At 40.0% G+C, this 16,649-nt stretch overlaps 1 protein-coding gene across 1 annotated transcript in view; it reads left to right on the forward strand.

Annotated features, from left to right (window-relative positions):
• Positions 1 to 16,649, forward strand: part of LOC101854277 (dual specificity protein phosphatase CDC14AB) — a gene marked incomplete at its 5' end in the record, with an annotated part of 37,405 nt that overhangs the window by 1,401 nt on the left and 19,355 nt on the right. The window contains 10 exon segments of the mRNA XM_035971957.1: positions 566 to 734; positions 1,799 to 1,878; positions 2,518 to 2,584; positions 3,071 to 3,133; positions 5,260 to 5,347; positions 9,424 to 9,654; positions 11,132 to 11,270; positions 12,336 to 12,501; positions 13,491 to 13,609; positions 16,294 to 16,515. Coding sequence (XP_035827850.1) covers positions 566 to 734; positions 1,799 to 1,878; positions 2,518 to 2,584; positions 3,071 to 3,133; positions 5,260 to 5,347; positions 9,424 to 9,654; positions 11,132 to 11,270; positions 12,336 to 12,501; positions 13,491 to 13,609; positions 16,294 to 16,515 — 1,344 coding nt within the window.

Below are 16,649 nucleotides of genomic sequence, written 5' to 3' on the forward strand. Positions count from 1 at the left end.
CACTCACACGTGCGTGAGAGTTTGATGTAGCTAAAAAAGCCCCTGTAGGTTGTACAGGTTGTAGTACAAGTCCTGTACTAGCCAGTCTCACTGGGGTCCTGTTGGCACAGAGTTCATGTCTGGTGAACTAAGACCTGTCCCTTTCTGGCTCTCTTCCAAAATTCTTTTGTCCCTCCTGAGAAAGGCCTTTGAATCCTGAATGCCTTGAGTATGTTTTTTTTCTAAAAATAGAATAAACTTTTTTTTAAAGTTGTGCTGTTACAGTTATATTATGCAAGCGGCAACAGTAAATTTTGTTATCAGGTTTTCAATGGCAGTGGCAGGCACACATATGTCAGGTGGAATTGTTGGCAGTTATAGATCTAGTTTGAACCTCTTTAAATTTATTTATTAATTATTTTTTTTTGGGTTGTGTGTGTGTGTCCCCAAAAGCTGTATTGTCTTCAGATTGTCAGAAAACTGTTGGCTGGCAGTGGCTGTATTGTTTAAATGTTCTGCTGCCTGCTGAAATTTTGCAATGAATTTACAATGGTTTTTTTCTTCCTTCTTGTGTGTCTCTCTCCAGCTTCTATGCAGACTTTGGGCCTGTGAACCTGGGGCTGTTGTACCGCTACTGCTGCAAGGTCAACAAGAAACTCAAGTCGTTCTCCCTGGCCAAAAAACGCATCGTGCACTACACCAGCTTTGATGCTCGCAAGCGTGCCAATGCGGCTTTCATGATTTCAGCTTATGCTGTGAGTGAGATTGTCGCAAATTATGTCGGATGTTTTTTAATTCTATAATGAATGGGGACCTGGATTTTTAAAAAATAAATCTTTTTTAGGAGTGTGGGGAGCAGCAATCTTGTTGTGGCTGCACAAGTTAGTGTGATGAAATCAATTTTATGAATGGTTTAACCCTATCCGTACGCCCTGAGGTCATTTTGTACCTCCGGGGTTGTATTCTTCACATTTTAGAATATTTCTAGTGCGAAGATTTCTTTTAGACTTTCAGTGTTTCTCAAAAAATCATTTTGACAGACTGCTAGGCAAAGCGTACGGATCGGATTAACGACTAAATTTCCTCTTTGGAAAGTGGTGGCACAGAGTTCCCCACGTCGTATGGATACAATAGTAAAACGTGATGTACGGATAGGGTTAATGAGTATGATAAGGCAATGTTATTTTTAATGCATGGGTCACACAGATGTATGAAAACACAGAGACGGATGTACTTAATGTATTTTCTTTTCTATTCTTTCTTTTAAAATCTTTTTTTTTGGTGTGGTATCTTTTTTCATGTATGCAAGATTTCTTTCTGTCAAGACTTGGTAAATAAACTATAGGTTTTGTGAGGGAAGCAGCTGAAAAATTGAGTGATGTGAAGGCTTTTACCATTTCCGTTCACATTGAAAAAAACAATTTTAAGGGGTTGTCTTAAAGGTTTTTAAGTTTCAACACGAACAGATGCCTGTTTCTGTGATGTTGGTTTGTGTGTTTCTGTTTCAGTGGCATCTTGTTCTTTTATTGGTTAATGAGATCTTTTGTATGACGCTTAAAGAAAGGTATGAGGCCATACAAATTGCACCACATTGTTTAAAGATAAAACATTCCGTTGAGAATTTTCCTCCTTTCTTATGAAAAAAGTATCAATATTATAGTGGAAAATTGTTAATTGTTTTCTTTGATAGCTCCGGCAGTAGAAACTTGATTTGACAGAAATCTACTTGGATGCTTGCGTTGGTTTGGTGAACAGGAAAAATATTTGCCCTAGTGATATTTCTTTGAATAATTAAAAAAATAAATTCCTTCTGTCTCAGATCATATACCTGAAGAAAACACCCGAAGAGGCTTACAGGCCCCTGGTGGCTGGCTCAAACCCTCCCTTTCTTCCATTCAGGTAAGGCAGGTTTTGTGAGTTTGTTAGATCATTCATTGCAGTGTTCTTTTGATGAAGTGATTATGTTTTGTTTTTTTACGAACAGTTTATTTTGAAGTAAGATTTAATTGTTTATCCTTTCGTGAATCTTCACTTATATGTTGGGAGATGGGATAAAAGTATATTGCCTAAGATTTTGTGAAATGAGATGTTTAAAATTGTTGTAACTGCAGATTTAGATCTACAAAAACAATACCAAGTGATTTTTGCGGTAAAATGCATGTAGATGAGAGGCGCCAGTTTTATTTTTATTTCTGTTCGTTTGTGATTGTCGTGAACACCTGTAAATGCTTTCAATTTTGAAATATTATGAGCTCGTTCAAAATTGTTTATTTCGGAAAGCTTTCAAGTGCCTTGAAAATATTTAAGATTATGATTGTATTCTTTTGCCTTGTGTGTTGTTGGGGGGTGCTCTGGTATGGTTTGATCTTTCTTTCCTATCAAATATCTATCATCCTTACCTCTCCTCCTTTTTTTGTATTTGTCACTCTCTTGTAACTCCAATAAGCTTCGGCACTTACGTGATCTTAATGTGTTGCAAGTGCTGTAAAACTCTAACTAAAAGTTAATTAATTTCTATGTCCAATTGATGTGTTTCAGAGATGCTTCATTCGGTCCGTGCTCCTACAACCTCACATTACTGGACTGTTTACATGGCTTGAACAAGGTCAGTCGGCATGTTGTCAGCGTGTTGTCAGCGTGCTCAAGAGTCAGTCAATTTGATCAATAGTGTCCTCCTGCCTTTTGCTTCTCAGCAAAATATTTCGCTTACTTTCTTCTTTGCTTCATATTAAGAAATTCTTTTCAGAATTAGACTGATGGATGAAACCCATGTGCACATAGAGAGTGTTCTATGCTGAAGTGGGCTCATACATAAAGAGAGCTGATATCTGTACTTCGTTTTTAAAAATTTTTTCTGGGAGTGAACATTGATTTTAAAAAAAAATGATTTGAGCATGTCTACCAGTGAAAGGAGTTGGGTTAGGGATAATTACAATGTTTGACAGAAGTAACAATTGTCATTTCTGTGTACTGTTTCATGGTCTTTCTCTTAATTGCGTAGAGCAAAAAGAAATGATTCTAAATGCCATCTATGCGCACCTTGGTGTGAAATGTTTTATTTATTCAGTTACTTCTTCTCTCCAACTTTCAGGCTTTGGTGAATGGATATTTCAACTTTGAGACATTTGATGTGGATGAGTATGAGCATTATGAGGTAAGTGGTGGTGTGCTCAAATGTACATTAAAAATTGTTTACTTTTTAGTGATCTGAGGCCGTGGGTTGAACGACTTTATGAATGAATGAGTTGTGTTGCTGACAGGATAGCTAGGAAGTATTTGTTCCATCTCTGCATTTTATGGTTGGAAACAATTTATTGTGTCTGCTGGGTTTTGTCATAAAACACACACTAGTTGACGATTCAACTTGCTAATTGGTCACTTTTAAGGACAAGCGGGCTAACCCAGATTGGGGGGTTTCTAGAAATCTTGGCCTACACCAAAAGTGGGTATTGCCCTACCTACCTATAGGAGATGTTTGGTTTCATGGGTGTGTGTATTTTTGTTTTGTTATAGAGAAAACTCTCTTTCTTTTTTAAAGAAACTAAACAAGGGGCAAAAACTTTACCTTCGATATTCTTAAAACAGCATTTTTCGGGATAGCCCCCTTGTGCTTAAATAATAAAAGCGACCAATTGTGTTATTGTATAATATTGTCCAGTATTGGTAAAGTACAGTGACTTCCATGGTTTTTGCATCTTGTAATGAAACTTATAAAAAAAGTCGATATACATACAGTGATAGTTGCATCATAGACTGAAGGATTGGGAAAAGAGTGTGGAAACAAGTGCAGTTTGGACCCTTATGTTTGTGTTCATTGTGAAAGGTCAATCCCCCCCCCTCCCCCCCCCCCCCCCCCCATCCCATGGTTTGCTTTTGGGATGTAAAAGCTGTTAAAATGTGCCCACTTTTAGCGTGATTTTCCCAGTGGTTTTTTGTCTCTTCATTAATGAGAGATCCTTTGCTTTTGTTTCTTTGTGGAAACAACTTTGCCAGTTGTGCCAAAAACTAATTTGGTGCATCGTGCGTCGTGCATCGTGCATCTTTCTTAGGGAAAGTACTTGCACATCAAGTTAAAAAAGTCTCCGTCGTTACGTTTTGGGCGTTTTGTGGTGAGTCATATTTGGGGAACAGTAAACGGTAGTTAGCGAAGATTACTAAGAATGTTGTGGTGAGTTTTGCTGCCCTGTGCTCCAGTCTGGGATCTTGTAACACAAAGCGAACCTGTCCAGGGGCTGGAGGATTCTCAGGTAGATGTTATTCCCCCCCCCCCCCTGATTTTGAATATATTTCAATTTCTAGCAACCTGGAGAAGAAAGTTCCAACTGTCTTGACTGATGTATTCCACACGACCTTACTTGTAGTTCTGTTCTAGGTGTTCTGAAATGCCCAACTCGGACTATTCTCCAACTTGCGGGGACAGTTACACATAGTGTTTTTGCACAAAGTTCAGCATGTTCTTGCTACTATTGTACTTTGTGTTGTTATGTCATTTGGATTTTTGAAGCATATTTATACTCAATGTATTTTGAATTCTTAAAATAGATCGCTCTGCATATATATATATATATATATATATATATATATATATATATATTAAAATATATCTTTAAAATGTTAATGGTCTTTGAGGTCACTGCCTCCCTGGCGGGAATAAGTTGACGTATTTATAGCAGATTTTAACAGGTAGATTGTGCCTGCTTTAATTTATTTATTATTTTTAAAAATATTTTTTCCCATTGAGTAGGCGTGAGTTTGGATTTGGGCTCTTATTTCCATTAATTTATAAAGACTTTTCAGAAACTGATTGATTGTTACAGAAGATGGACATGCATTGGGGTTTTTTCTACTCTCAATTGCAAATGATGAATTCATTCTCATTTTCATTTGTGTGATGGATATACATAAGAAGACAACATATTGATCACATTTGAATGTGGTAGTGGTATGTCATAAGGTTAGAATGAAATAATGTAAGTTTGTTATTTGTCCAGATTTGAGAAAACTGTATTTTATTGAAAGGCTGTAGAGAGGGGGGCTAAGATGATACAGAATAACTTTGAAAATTGTATATATATAGTGTTGTAGTCCGTTGTGTTGAAACGCACCCACTTACATGCATTTGCTTTGCCTATTTAGGACTTTACAGGGTTGTTGTTTTGTCCCATGCATGAATACGATCCTAATGAACAAACCTACTCCCTGCTGTTTCAGAAAGTTGACCAACAATGATTCATTCACTGTCAATGCACGGTAGTAATAAGCTGTTGCTTCCTCTTGCAGAAAGTAGAAAATGGGGATTTCAACTGGATTTTGCCGAACAAATTCTTGGCCTTTTGCGGACCTCACCCTAAGTCAAAGATAGAAAATGGTAACGTGTGATCCTTACTACTTACCCTCTCCACTCAATACTGTGTTAGCCTGTCCCCACTCTCTGTTGATGTGGGCAGTGATGTTTTCATTCCAATGTCCTGTTCACAAGAGGAGTACTTATTCCTATTGGTCCCCATTTTGTTTTGTAAGATTGATCAAAATTGCCCCTGATTGATGTTACCAAGAATGATTTAAAAAACCAGACCCTAAAGTCAATTTTTAAAGTTCCTGTGACTTCCTCCCGTGAGAGAGGAATATCACTTTGCCTAATTGGACATTGCTCAACTTAATCTCGCTTCTCTTGTGAACATGAATTGTTATGTTTTTGTGACTGTTCGCAGCCATTGTGTTCAAACTCTCACCTATACTTTTTTTGAATATAGGCAGTGGATATAGGGTTTTGGGAAGGGCTTTTTTTTTTGTTGAGTTTTGAATATCAGTTGTGGCGCTCATATGACCTTATGCATTTGCAAGCGCCGTAAAACCTCTACTATTACTAACTGAAGATACAGTTTCAACATGGAAGGTACATGGGGTGAAGAGTTTGACGGCAGGGTCTGTGTTCAGTCCTTGACTACAGCATCCCTTGTAGGTGGTGTTGGGGACACGGCTCACAGTCTTTTTATGCAAACCTGCAGCGTTAACACACCACACGTGTGTGTCCTTGTTGAGACATCTGGATTGTCTCGGGGGGGAATTGTGGTTGGTTTGCATAAAGGAACTGTAGCCGTACCTAACAACAGGTTTCTCTGATAACGGGAAAATATAGTTGTTGTTACAGTAAAACTGACATTGTCTTTTTTCCCTTTCTGCTGTTTTCTCTTGTATTTGCTGACTGCTGGCAGCGGGTTGAGAATGGGGATATGAATTGGATAGTGCCCGAAAAAATGGTGGCTTTCAGCGGGCCTCACGCAGAGACCAAGATTGTTAACGGTAATAATAACGCTGCTGCTTCCACGTAGGTGCCTCCACCCTCTGGTGTTGTATCTGTAGCGTCGTTTTGAGTGTTGCTCTTCTCTCTGCCTGTGCTGGACCTCCTCTGGTAGTGTTTTCTCCTGGACTATAGGACTATAGGACTAGAGTTTCCCCCCCCCGTACAGCCATAGCCTCATGCCTCTTCCATGTTATTATAGTCTATATATTGATGACTTGAACATCTTTCTTCACGCTAGCATTTTTTACTTTTATTTATTTTTTTGGGGGGGGGGAGGTTATTTTATCAGTCTGTACATATCCATACTTATGTGATGGTTTCTTTGGTTTGGCTGCAAAGCTGCTGATAGTTTTGATTGCTTTCCAGTCTGAAGTACCTGGGAATAGATAGTTTGATAATTTAAATGCTAATAAATACAGTTGAACGTGCTCTGATGGCCACCTGTTTAAGACAATCACCTGTACAAACAGCCACTTCCCATTTCCTCCCTGGTGTCTTTTTTACATTTATCATGACACCGTATAGGATGGCCACCTGTCTAACAGGGCCACTTTTCTCCCAAAAAATAATAGGTGGCTGTCTTAGACAATTTGGACCATACTTCAATATCCAGCACTAATGTTCGGCTAAAGCAGTGATAAAGACATTTGGTTAAAAAGGCTGAACAATTTATCTGAGTGTGGATTGTAATGATAATTACCCAATGTGAAGACCGCCTTTTTATTGCCCTTGATTTTATTTCTATGTCGTTTTTCGCTTGCTATTTAAGATACTTAAATTAATTAGTAGTTCTCTTAACACGATGAGGCTTTTATTTTGAGTTGACCATCATCAAATTGTTGATTTGTGCGTCTTCAGAGTTCTGGAATAATGGACTGAAGTTGCCACATCATGGAGCAAGTGTTGTTCTATTATTAGGAACCGGTCACTGTAATACTTTTGAGATGTTACTAAGAATAGAAACATCATTAACGTTAATAATGTTATGAGAGGGATCTCTTACCTGGCTGGCACGTTGGTTTATTTTTGTTGTTGATTGAACTTTGTCACATGTGACATACATACATGGTTTTGACAAGAAGCTGCTCCGTAATTTTGATGTTTTCCTGAAATTGACCAGTAGAAATGAGGAATAATGTCAAATTATAGAGTGGCAAAAAGAAACATTGTGAGGCTTTTGGGATTTTCTTGTCTAGAAAATAGATGTATGTAAGCTTGGTGCTCCTGGTGGGAGGAATAGAAATCTGTAGCTTTGATCAGCCTAACCTTTTGGAGTCCGACTTTCTGCCAGCTTAGAGTGTTGTGGTCATCGTTTGTACAGATATCATTCTTGAAACAGTTTTTTTTATACAATAGAATAAGGGTGTAAGTAAACAAAACAAAAGCATAGTGTTAACAAAATTCCTTGTCTCTCTTTGTTAAAATCTTCTGTGGAAATGTTGAGATATTGTTGCTGTGCCCTTTTGTATTGGGTGACCATTCAGCAAGCTGTCAATTAAATATAAGTCTGATGACTTTTGTACTGCCTAGCCAGTTTCCTATTGCCTTTCTGAAATCTTTTTCTTTGAAAGGGTCACATCTACATAACGTGCTAAATTATTTTTCCGTGTTTAACATGCTAAATTGATTTTCCGTGTTTAACATGCTAAATTGATTTTTGTGTTTGCCGTTTCTCAGAAGTTCCTACCTTACTCTTTTACTTGATATTAATCTCAGCTTTTCTGCTCTTTGGTGGTAGGGATGGAAACTAAGTCAAGGTAGTAGGAGGCCTTATGCATGAATGGTTTGCAAAAATTGTGAAAGTTTTTTGGCCGTTACTGGAGACTTTGATGAAAACTTGTTAGGCCCCCCCCCCCCTTGATAAATTCCCTCATGTATATTTGCTTAAATGTAAGCTTTTTAAGTAAACAGATATTCTGATTTTAAAAAAATTGGTTGAGATGAGGGGTTGAAAAAAATTCATCTGATCTGAAATGTAAAAAAGAAAAAATCAAGAGCCAGAAGTTGCTGTTTTCCTTTCTTGCTCGGGGCCTGTTCCCTTTAGGCAGTATTTCACAAGTATTTGTTTAACTCTTTAGTTGCTCTTTATGAATGTGCTGTCAGAATCATGGCTGCCACCTGTTGTGCACTTTTTTTCTGGTAAAATGTGAGTTGATGCACATTGTAGCGTACTTGGTAGGAGAAATTCTATGGTAGTTATGTCTTACCTACCCGTGTACCTGGTTTCTAGAAAATTTTACATCTCACCAAAGAAATGTTCTGATTTAAATGAGAGCGGTCACTAAGGTTAGCCGGTAGTACTTGATTATATTTCATATACTGTTTATATAAACTTTAAATTTCACTCGGACTTCTAATTTCTAAAGAGGAGAGGACATTTTGGTCGACCTCGGCAAAAAAACCCCGCCATTTCTTCCAGTTACATGAGAATAGAGTGTAGCGTCAGATTTTCCTGGTTGTTTTTTAAGGAAAATAAATGAAAAGATGTGAGATATTCTTTTATCTGTTATACTGCATAGTGATAAGGAAAAAGAGGTGTATTTAATGAAGTGAGAGACTGCCATATGTACCAGTGGTGTATTGTTGTCACTTGTATTTTGTCCCTGTAAAGACTAGTAGTCTGTTTCCACATGGGTGGGGCAGGGGCTGGAAAATATTCACCTCTTTTTTGGTTGTCTTGTCCTCATTTCTGTCTGGTCTTGCTTTTTTGTTGTTTTTTTCAGCAGTTATTGTATTATCTTTGTGCTTGTCTTTGTTGACTGAAATAGAACTGGGTGGTTCTAGAGGGCTGTGAGAGGCCATGTGTTGGTTCTACGTAAAGCTTTGCTTTTTTTTCTTTCTTTTTTTTTTTTCATAATGACATAAAGTATTTGCTTTGGTCCCCTTTTATCTTGAGTGTTCCTTTTAGAGATTTCAATAGTCGTGGGTGGTTGTGGTTTCTGCCAGTCTTTGCCTTTTTCTTGCACGAACTGACTGTTTTCTCGTGTTGATTCGCTTCTCTTTGCTCATCTCAAAACTCTGAGAGTTGTTGTCAATGTTTGTTTTATGGTCCGCAACTGTAAAAGTTTAAATTGTTAATTATTTGTTTGTTCTTTTTGTTCTTTTTAAAATGTTAGGAAGGAACTGTTTGTCTTCCCCAGGCTACCCCCTGCACGCCCCCGAGGCTTACTTCCCCTACTTCCGCAAGCACAGCGTGTCGGCCATTGTGAGGCTGAACAAGAAAATCTACGACGCGCGTCGCTTCACAGACGGTGGCTTCGACCACCACGACCTGTTCTTCATCGACGGGAGCTCCCCCAGTGAATCCATCGTCAAGGCTTTCCTAGATCTTTCAGAGAACACGGAGGGTGCTGTAGCCGTGCACTGCAAAGGTTGGTGGTTTGTAGGCTTGTTTCAGTCTTAAGATACCGCAAAGGAAAAACGGTAATTTGGTCGCTTTTAAGGACAAGCGGACTAACCCAGATTTTGGGGGTTTTCAGAAATCTTGATCTACACCAAAAGTGGACATTGCCCTACCTATAGGAGAAGTTTGGTTTCATTGGTGTGTTTATTTGTTTGGTTATAGAGAAAACTCTCCTTGTCTTTTAAAGAAACTGAACAAGCCTTTGATTTTCTCAAAACAGCATTTTTTAGTATAGCCCCCTTTTGCTTTAAAGCGACCAATTGTAACCTAACTATACATCTTACTTTCTTGACAGGTGGAAATCTGTTTGAACAGAAATTTTCTTGTGGTTTTTTTTTTCTTATACATATTATTCTTTTGACTGTCTATAAGGTAGTATGAAACACTACTAGGGTCTTGAGTCCCATGAATAATGGACTACCATGGCAACAACTCAACTTTTGTACCTTGGTTGTTGGTACATCTTATGTCAAATTTCTCCCGTACTGTTCCATTTTGGATTCCCTTTTTTACTGTGGTCCTGTGTTTGAGTGTAATACTGTATGCTTTTTTGTGAGGGGGGGGGGTTGTCAAATTTGGGCTAAGTAGGCTTATACCTTGTGGCCAGAGGTCAGTGGTCTGTCCCTCAGCTCAGCGTATATGGGACGGGGTGGGTCTGGCAGTGTTGGCCGTGAGCCTTGCTTAAGCTTGGCCTGGGGGGCTTCAGTTGCAGTACCTGTAGTAGTAGTGGTGGTTGTAGTTCATCTGCACCTGGACATGACAAACACTTGTGGAAGTTGACTTGTGTACCTACTTATGGCACTTACCTTGGTGGTTGGTAGGGGCTTGGGGGGGTCTCATTTCTTTCTCACAATATTTTTGAGTATTGGTATCGGGGTGTGGGTGGTTGGCGGGTGCTCTGGTGTGGTTTGCTTGTGCTCCGGTGTGGTTTGCTTCTTCTTTCCTATCAAACGTCTATCGTCTCTATCTCTCCTTCTTTTTCGTGTTTGTTACTCTCTTGTAACACCTCCAATCTTCCTTCAGCACTTATATTATAAAAACCTTATTGTGTTGCAAGTGCCATAAAACTTTACTTTATCCTTCCTCTTGTACCTCCAGGGCGTTGAAGGCTAGCAAGTGTGATGGCCTGGCTGGGTGGGATGTTGTATGTTCTCAGGGTATCCTTCACACCCTGGATCCAGGTCTTTCTTGGTCTTCCTCTTGCCTTGTACCCTGATACTTTCCTGTAGTAGGCTTTACTGGCAAGCTGGTGAGGTGCCATACGTGTGAGATGTCCGAACCACCTGATTGTTTGCCTTCGAATGTAGTAGAAAACAGGTGTTGTTCCCGTCATTTCTCTGATCTTGTTGTTTCTGACCATATCCTGTCTGGTTTTGGTGACACTTACTAAAAAAAGATAAATTAGCATGTGTATAATATGACGGCACCTCTCTCTCTGTCCACAGCTGGTCTTGGCAGGACGGGCACGCTGATCGCCTGCTACCTGATGAAACACTTCAAGTTCTCCGCCGCCGAGGCCATCGCCTGGTGCAGGATCTGCCGGCCCGGCTCCGTCATCGGCCCTCAGCAGAACTTCCTCGAGGAGTGAGTGGCTGTTTCTTTCTTTCTCTCGTGTCCTCTAGGTCATGTTCATCTTTCCGGAGATTTTGGGAAAGTTGGACGTTTGAAAAATGTCCATATATTCTATTTCTTGCTGTGTGGTCTGGGTTTTTTTTCTGATTTGTTGTGTTTTGGAACCAAAAGATGGACTTATTGTTTGATTTGTAAGAAAAGTGTGATTGTGAAGTGTGGTATTTTTGTGGAGAAAATTGTGGATATTTTCTATAACTTAAAAACATTTTTTCTGGTATGTTAAGAATTGAAAATATAATGATAGTGTGTGGAAAAGGTTTAGTTATGCCCCCCCACCCCCCCAAACAAAAGTAACTTAGTTCAAGCAGATTGAAGCTGCCTTGAGGTATGTTAAAAAAGTGATTTTTGATAGAAAATATCTTCCCAACTACTTTTTACATTTGTAAACAGTTCTTTGATAGAAAATGTCTTCCCAACTACTTTTTTTACATTTTTGTAAAGAATTGTTTAATAGAAAATCTTTTGGTGATCCAAGAATGAAAATGATGGTAGCAGTACAAAGCTAGAACTAAAACTATATGTGACACGACGCAGTGGAATCAGGCGCTCGTCAATTTTTGGGCTTGTGGAGTTATTGGTGTCATCAAAAAGCCTTGCTTTCAATGAAATACATATCTATCTATCTTGGATGGAACTGGACATATTTGCGATTGAAGGAAGAGAAGTCTCCTGGTTTCAGTGGTGAAATTAGCGAGAAAATAGCTGCTGAAGTCTGGTGATTCCAATAGCTGAAGAGTCTTTGAAACCGAAAAATGAAATATTTTGTGCCTTTAATCAATGTTTTTCAGTAAAATTCACCTGGAAAGTAAATGTGGTTTCATATTGACATAATAGAGGTTAAGCCAAAAAATAAAAATTTCGATAAAAGTGTCTATACTTGCAGAAAAATGCCTATTTCTCCGATTTTGCTATTTTGACGAGCGCTTGATTTCACCACGCGGCCTCACATATTGTAATGTTTGATGTCTAAGACGTCAGTGATTTGCCTGTATAGAAGTTTTGCGGTTTGTGTTTCAGGAAACAGGCGTGGTTGTGGAACATGGGCGACCGGTACCGGGAGCAGCACGGGAAGCCTCGCAGGGAGCGGCAGAGCTCCGTCTCCAAACTGCTGTCGGGCGTGGACGACATGCGCATCGACGACCCCGTGGAGAACGACGTGCGGTTGAGCAACTTGTACGATAATGTAAGCCGCAAACCTCCTCTACTGCTTTGAGAAAAACCCAGACTTATAAAATTACTGCAGCTATACAACTCCATTGGGAATGAAAGATATATCGTAAAAAGATGTAGATATATATATATATATGAAGGCTACAGGGGGAAAAGGACTGTAGTCACTAACATAAAATCGTGAGGGTACCTATTTTTAACACTTGTTGACTCGTAACTGTATTTCTGTTCAACTTTTTGTTGATTTTTGTTGTTAGATTACCCATTCAACAACACTTAACAACAATAAACCTCCAGTAAAACAAATATGAAATTATGAGTCCATAAGCATTTAAATTTGGCACCCTCACGATTTCCAGTTTGTGACTACTGTCGTTTTCCCCCTGTGCTCTTCATATGCATTTAAGTAGAATTCTTTTTGTGCTTTTGACAATGAGTGGTTTTAGTAGTTTTCTGGTTTCCCACTCACCAAATAGATGGCTTTCTTCGTTATAAAGTCCTGTCTTCACCTGACAGACTTTTAAAACTGCCTTTGATGATTAGTTGACGATGTTAATGAAACACTTTCAGAATTGCCATGGTATTATTTTTGAATTGTCATGGCATTATCTCTGAATGGTCACGTCACACCTTTGATAATTATATTAATGATGTTGATGAACTACTTACAGAATTGCCCGTGATGTTCTTACTGAATGGTCACCAAATGATTTTGGAAAAAGACCATTTTTATGGTGCTACTAAAGTCCTCTTTATGTAATTCTCTAGTAACACCTCTAAACTTTGACCGTGGGTGGTTGGCGGGTGCTCTGGTATGGTTTGCTCCTTCTTTCCTATCAAACATCTATCGTCCTGATCTCTCTTCCTTCTTTTTTATGTTTGTTACTCTCTTGTAACACCTCTAATCTTTGGCACTTATACGACCTTATTGTGTTGCAAGTGCCGTAAAACTCTTACTACAACTAAACTAACGTCCTGTTTGGTTGTGTCGTCCGTCCCCAGCAACTGTACTCCGGCCCCGTGACGCGGAGCAGCGGTGTGGAGACCCAGGGCGACAAACTGAATCAGCTGAAGCTGCTGAGGGGCAAGCACGCTCGCTCGGCCACCACAGGAGCTATCGCGTAAGTAGTCCACGACTTGTGGGACTCTTTGCTTCTCAGGGAAATTGTGACATCGTCCTCATCAATGTCTTTCACCCCTGGCAGGGTACAGGCCACATACAAGCCATCATCAATGCCTTTCACCCCTGGCAGGGTATAGTAATAATAATAGATAACATTTGTATTGCGGAAATCCCCGCTCAACAGCAAGCTCTGTGAGCTTCAGAATCTATGTATAGGCCACATACAAGCTCCCTTCATTTATCTTTGTACTGGGCCGTCCTTCCAAGCTCGTTCCAAGTGAGCTTCATCTGTCTCATGTCCCTTTCCACACATCTCCTCCATGCCTACCCCTGCCTGGTACTCCCTCTGGGGGAAGGGGGGAGGGGGGCACAATTTTTGTATCTGTTGAAAGAGTTGATGGTGTTGATAAAGATGTTTTATTTCTGAGGGCAGAATTTTTGTTTTGTACAAATTCAGGGTTCACACGGGTCTTGGAAAACTGGAAAACTCTTGTTGGAATTTTTGTTTTTATTTTCCAAGAAATGGAGAACTCTTGGAATTTCGGGAAATTGGCAAAATTCTTGGAAAAATCATGGAAAAACAAATTTTTAACTGGATATATTGTAAAAATATTTCCTCGAAGTTTAGAAGGCCTCGACTTTACGCATTCTCAAGTGTAATGTATTTTTGCTTGCTGTACAAAAAATGTTCTTCCAAAATGACACACTATTTGTCTTGGAAAAAAAGAAATCTTGTCTTGAAAAGTCTTGGAAAAGTTTTTGGAAAAAAAACCCATCTCCTGCTGTGTATGAACCGTGGTCATAACAGGGAAATAAATGGTTTTCTCTCTTCCTCCTGCCGTATATGATAGATCTGGCTGGTTGTTTACGCCCCGTATTTGAATCGTATTGGTCTCTAGATTGGTAGTTGAGCAGAGGAAAACAAATAAGTAAGTCTTGGATTTGGAATTCTGTTTTTCGTATTATTTGATTTGATTGCCGCTGAGGTTTTTGGCTCCTTTTATCTTGTTTGAAGCATTTTTTTAAAAGTTGAAACTCGGAAATTTGAGGATTGGTGTTGAAAATGTGGTTAGTACAACTGAAGAGTTACTGTTCTTGCTTGACCTTCGACCTCCCCATGAATGGGTTGTGTTTGGAACTCAATTATTGCCGTGCATCTTTCCTGTGTGGCCCACCCTGTTTGCATTTTGTCGTGTGGTAGTGTGAGCCTTTCGGTTCACAATTGGGTTGTTGGTTTTGTTTCTTGGTTTTTTTCTTTGCGTCACTAAAAGTAATACCTAATTAATTTTCGTTGATTTAGAAAGAAATATATTGTAGACTCTTGTGTGTGTGTGTGTGTGTGTGTGTGTGTGTGTGTGTGTGTGCGTGTGCGTGCTACTAGACAGCCTTGAAGTGCAGATTTTCATCTTAGTATAGTCAAAGGTTGTTGGTGAAATATACGCCATTCCCATAGACAAGTGCACTTTGACAATCTGTGTACGGTTGTAAAGATGTCACCTTCCGAGGTGTTGGTGGGTTTTGTTCTATGTGTCCAGACGTGGTGGAATCAGGAGCTTGTCAAACTCTGGCCGTATGGTGTTATTAGTACCATCGCAAAGTTGGTTCATTTGTCTTTTGATTTAAAAAAATTCCCCTCTATCTTGAATAGAAATCAAAGATATTTTGGATTGAAGGAGGTCAGGGTCGCCTGGTTTCAGAGGCAAAATTAATAAGAAAATGGCTGCCAAAGTTTAGTGATTTCCAAAGCTTGAGAGCCTTTGGAAACTAAATTTACAATTTGCATGCCTTTAATCAAATCTTTTCACTAAAATCCACGCAGCAATGAAATTAAAGAAGCTAGCATTTTTCAATCTATTTGGCAATTTTTATTGAATTTTGGAATTTTTAGCTAAAAAATGCTAGCTTCTTCAATTTCATTATTTTGACGAGCGCCTGATTTCACCAGGTGCCTCACATATGTTTCTCAATCATGCTTTTTTTTTTTTTTTTTTTTTTTTTTTTGAGAACATCCTTGCTCCCTCATTTTGTATGCAAGATACTCTTCAAAATAGTAGCATTCAAGTCATAAGAAATGCCTGCACTTTCAGAATGTCGAACAGTTTGATTATCTAATTAATGTGTTGGTTTTTTTAGAAGAAATTAATTGTTTGCAAATTACTTTAGTTTATGCCCTGTTCCTCATTTTCTGTTCTCTTTTTCGCCCCCCCCAACCCCACTTTTTTTCCCTCCATTTCCTGGTACCCCCTCCCTACCCTCTCCTCCCTCCCTCCCATGCCCACTTGGCCCACATCCATGCCTCTCCGTTCCCCACATTCCCAACCTGTTGAAAAAAAAAATCCTCCCCCACCCCTACCCCTGCCCCCATGGTGCCATGACGTGTGCGACCATCCCCTCGGCACGTGCTCCCCACCCTGATAAACCTGTCCTGACTAACAAATGGACTTGCCCTCTCCTGCCCTCCACTTTATTCCTTCCCCCCTCTCCTCCTCACTTCCCTCTCCCCCCAAATCCCCCTCTCCTAACCCGGACTCCTCACCCTGGCTGTGTGTGTGTGTGCTGCGTGCGTGCCATCATGCCTGCGTGCGTTGACGTGTCTTCTCCACCACTGCACACATGCACGCCGTGTCGTCACCTCCTCCCCGTGCCTACCTGCCTGCGTGCGTGTCACCAACCAACCAACAGTTATGAGGAGGTCAAAGGCCACAAGCGCTCCACGACCCAACCCTCGCGCCAGGTGGGCAGTAAGAGTGCCCAGGGTATCATGTCCCCTCTCAAGTCGTCCAAAGTGACGAGTCACCACGCGGCGGGCTCCAACAACTTGAGCAATACCACGGGCGGCACGCTGGCCGCCAAACGGCATGTGGCGCGCCATGGTGCCCCGACCACCACTGCGACCAGTAAAAGGTGGGTCAGTGCGGGGAAGCCCCGGGCTATCATCTCTGTCATGAACTCCAAATATGTCAGCAGCCTATTGCATCTCTAGTCCTCTTCATTCACGAGTCACCTGTACACCTCATGATGCTTTGAAAGAAAGCATG

This window comes from Aplysia californica, unplaced genomic scaffold (genome assembly GCF_000002075.1).
Source record: "Aplysia californica isolate F4 #8 unplaced genomic scaffold, AplCal3.0 scaffold00547, whole genome shotgun sequence".
Taxonomy (NCBI): domain Eukaryota; kingdom Metazoa; phylum Mollusca; class Gastropoda; order Aplysiida; family Aplysiidae; genus Aplysia; species Aplysia californica.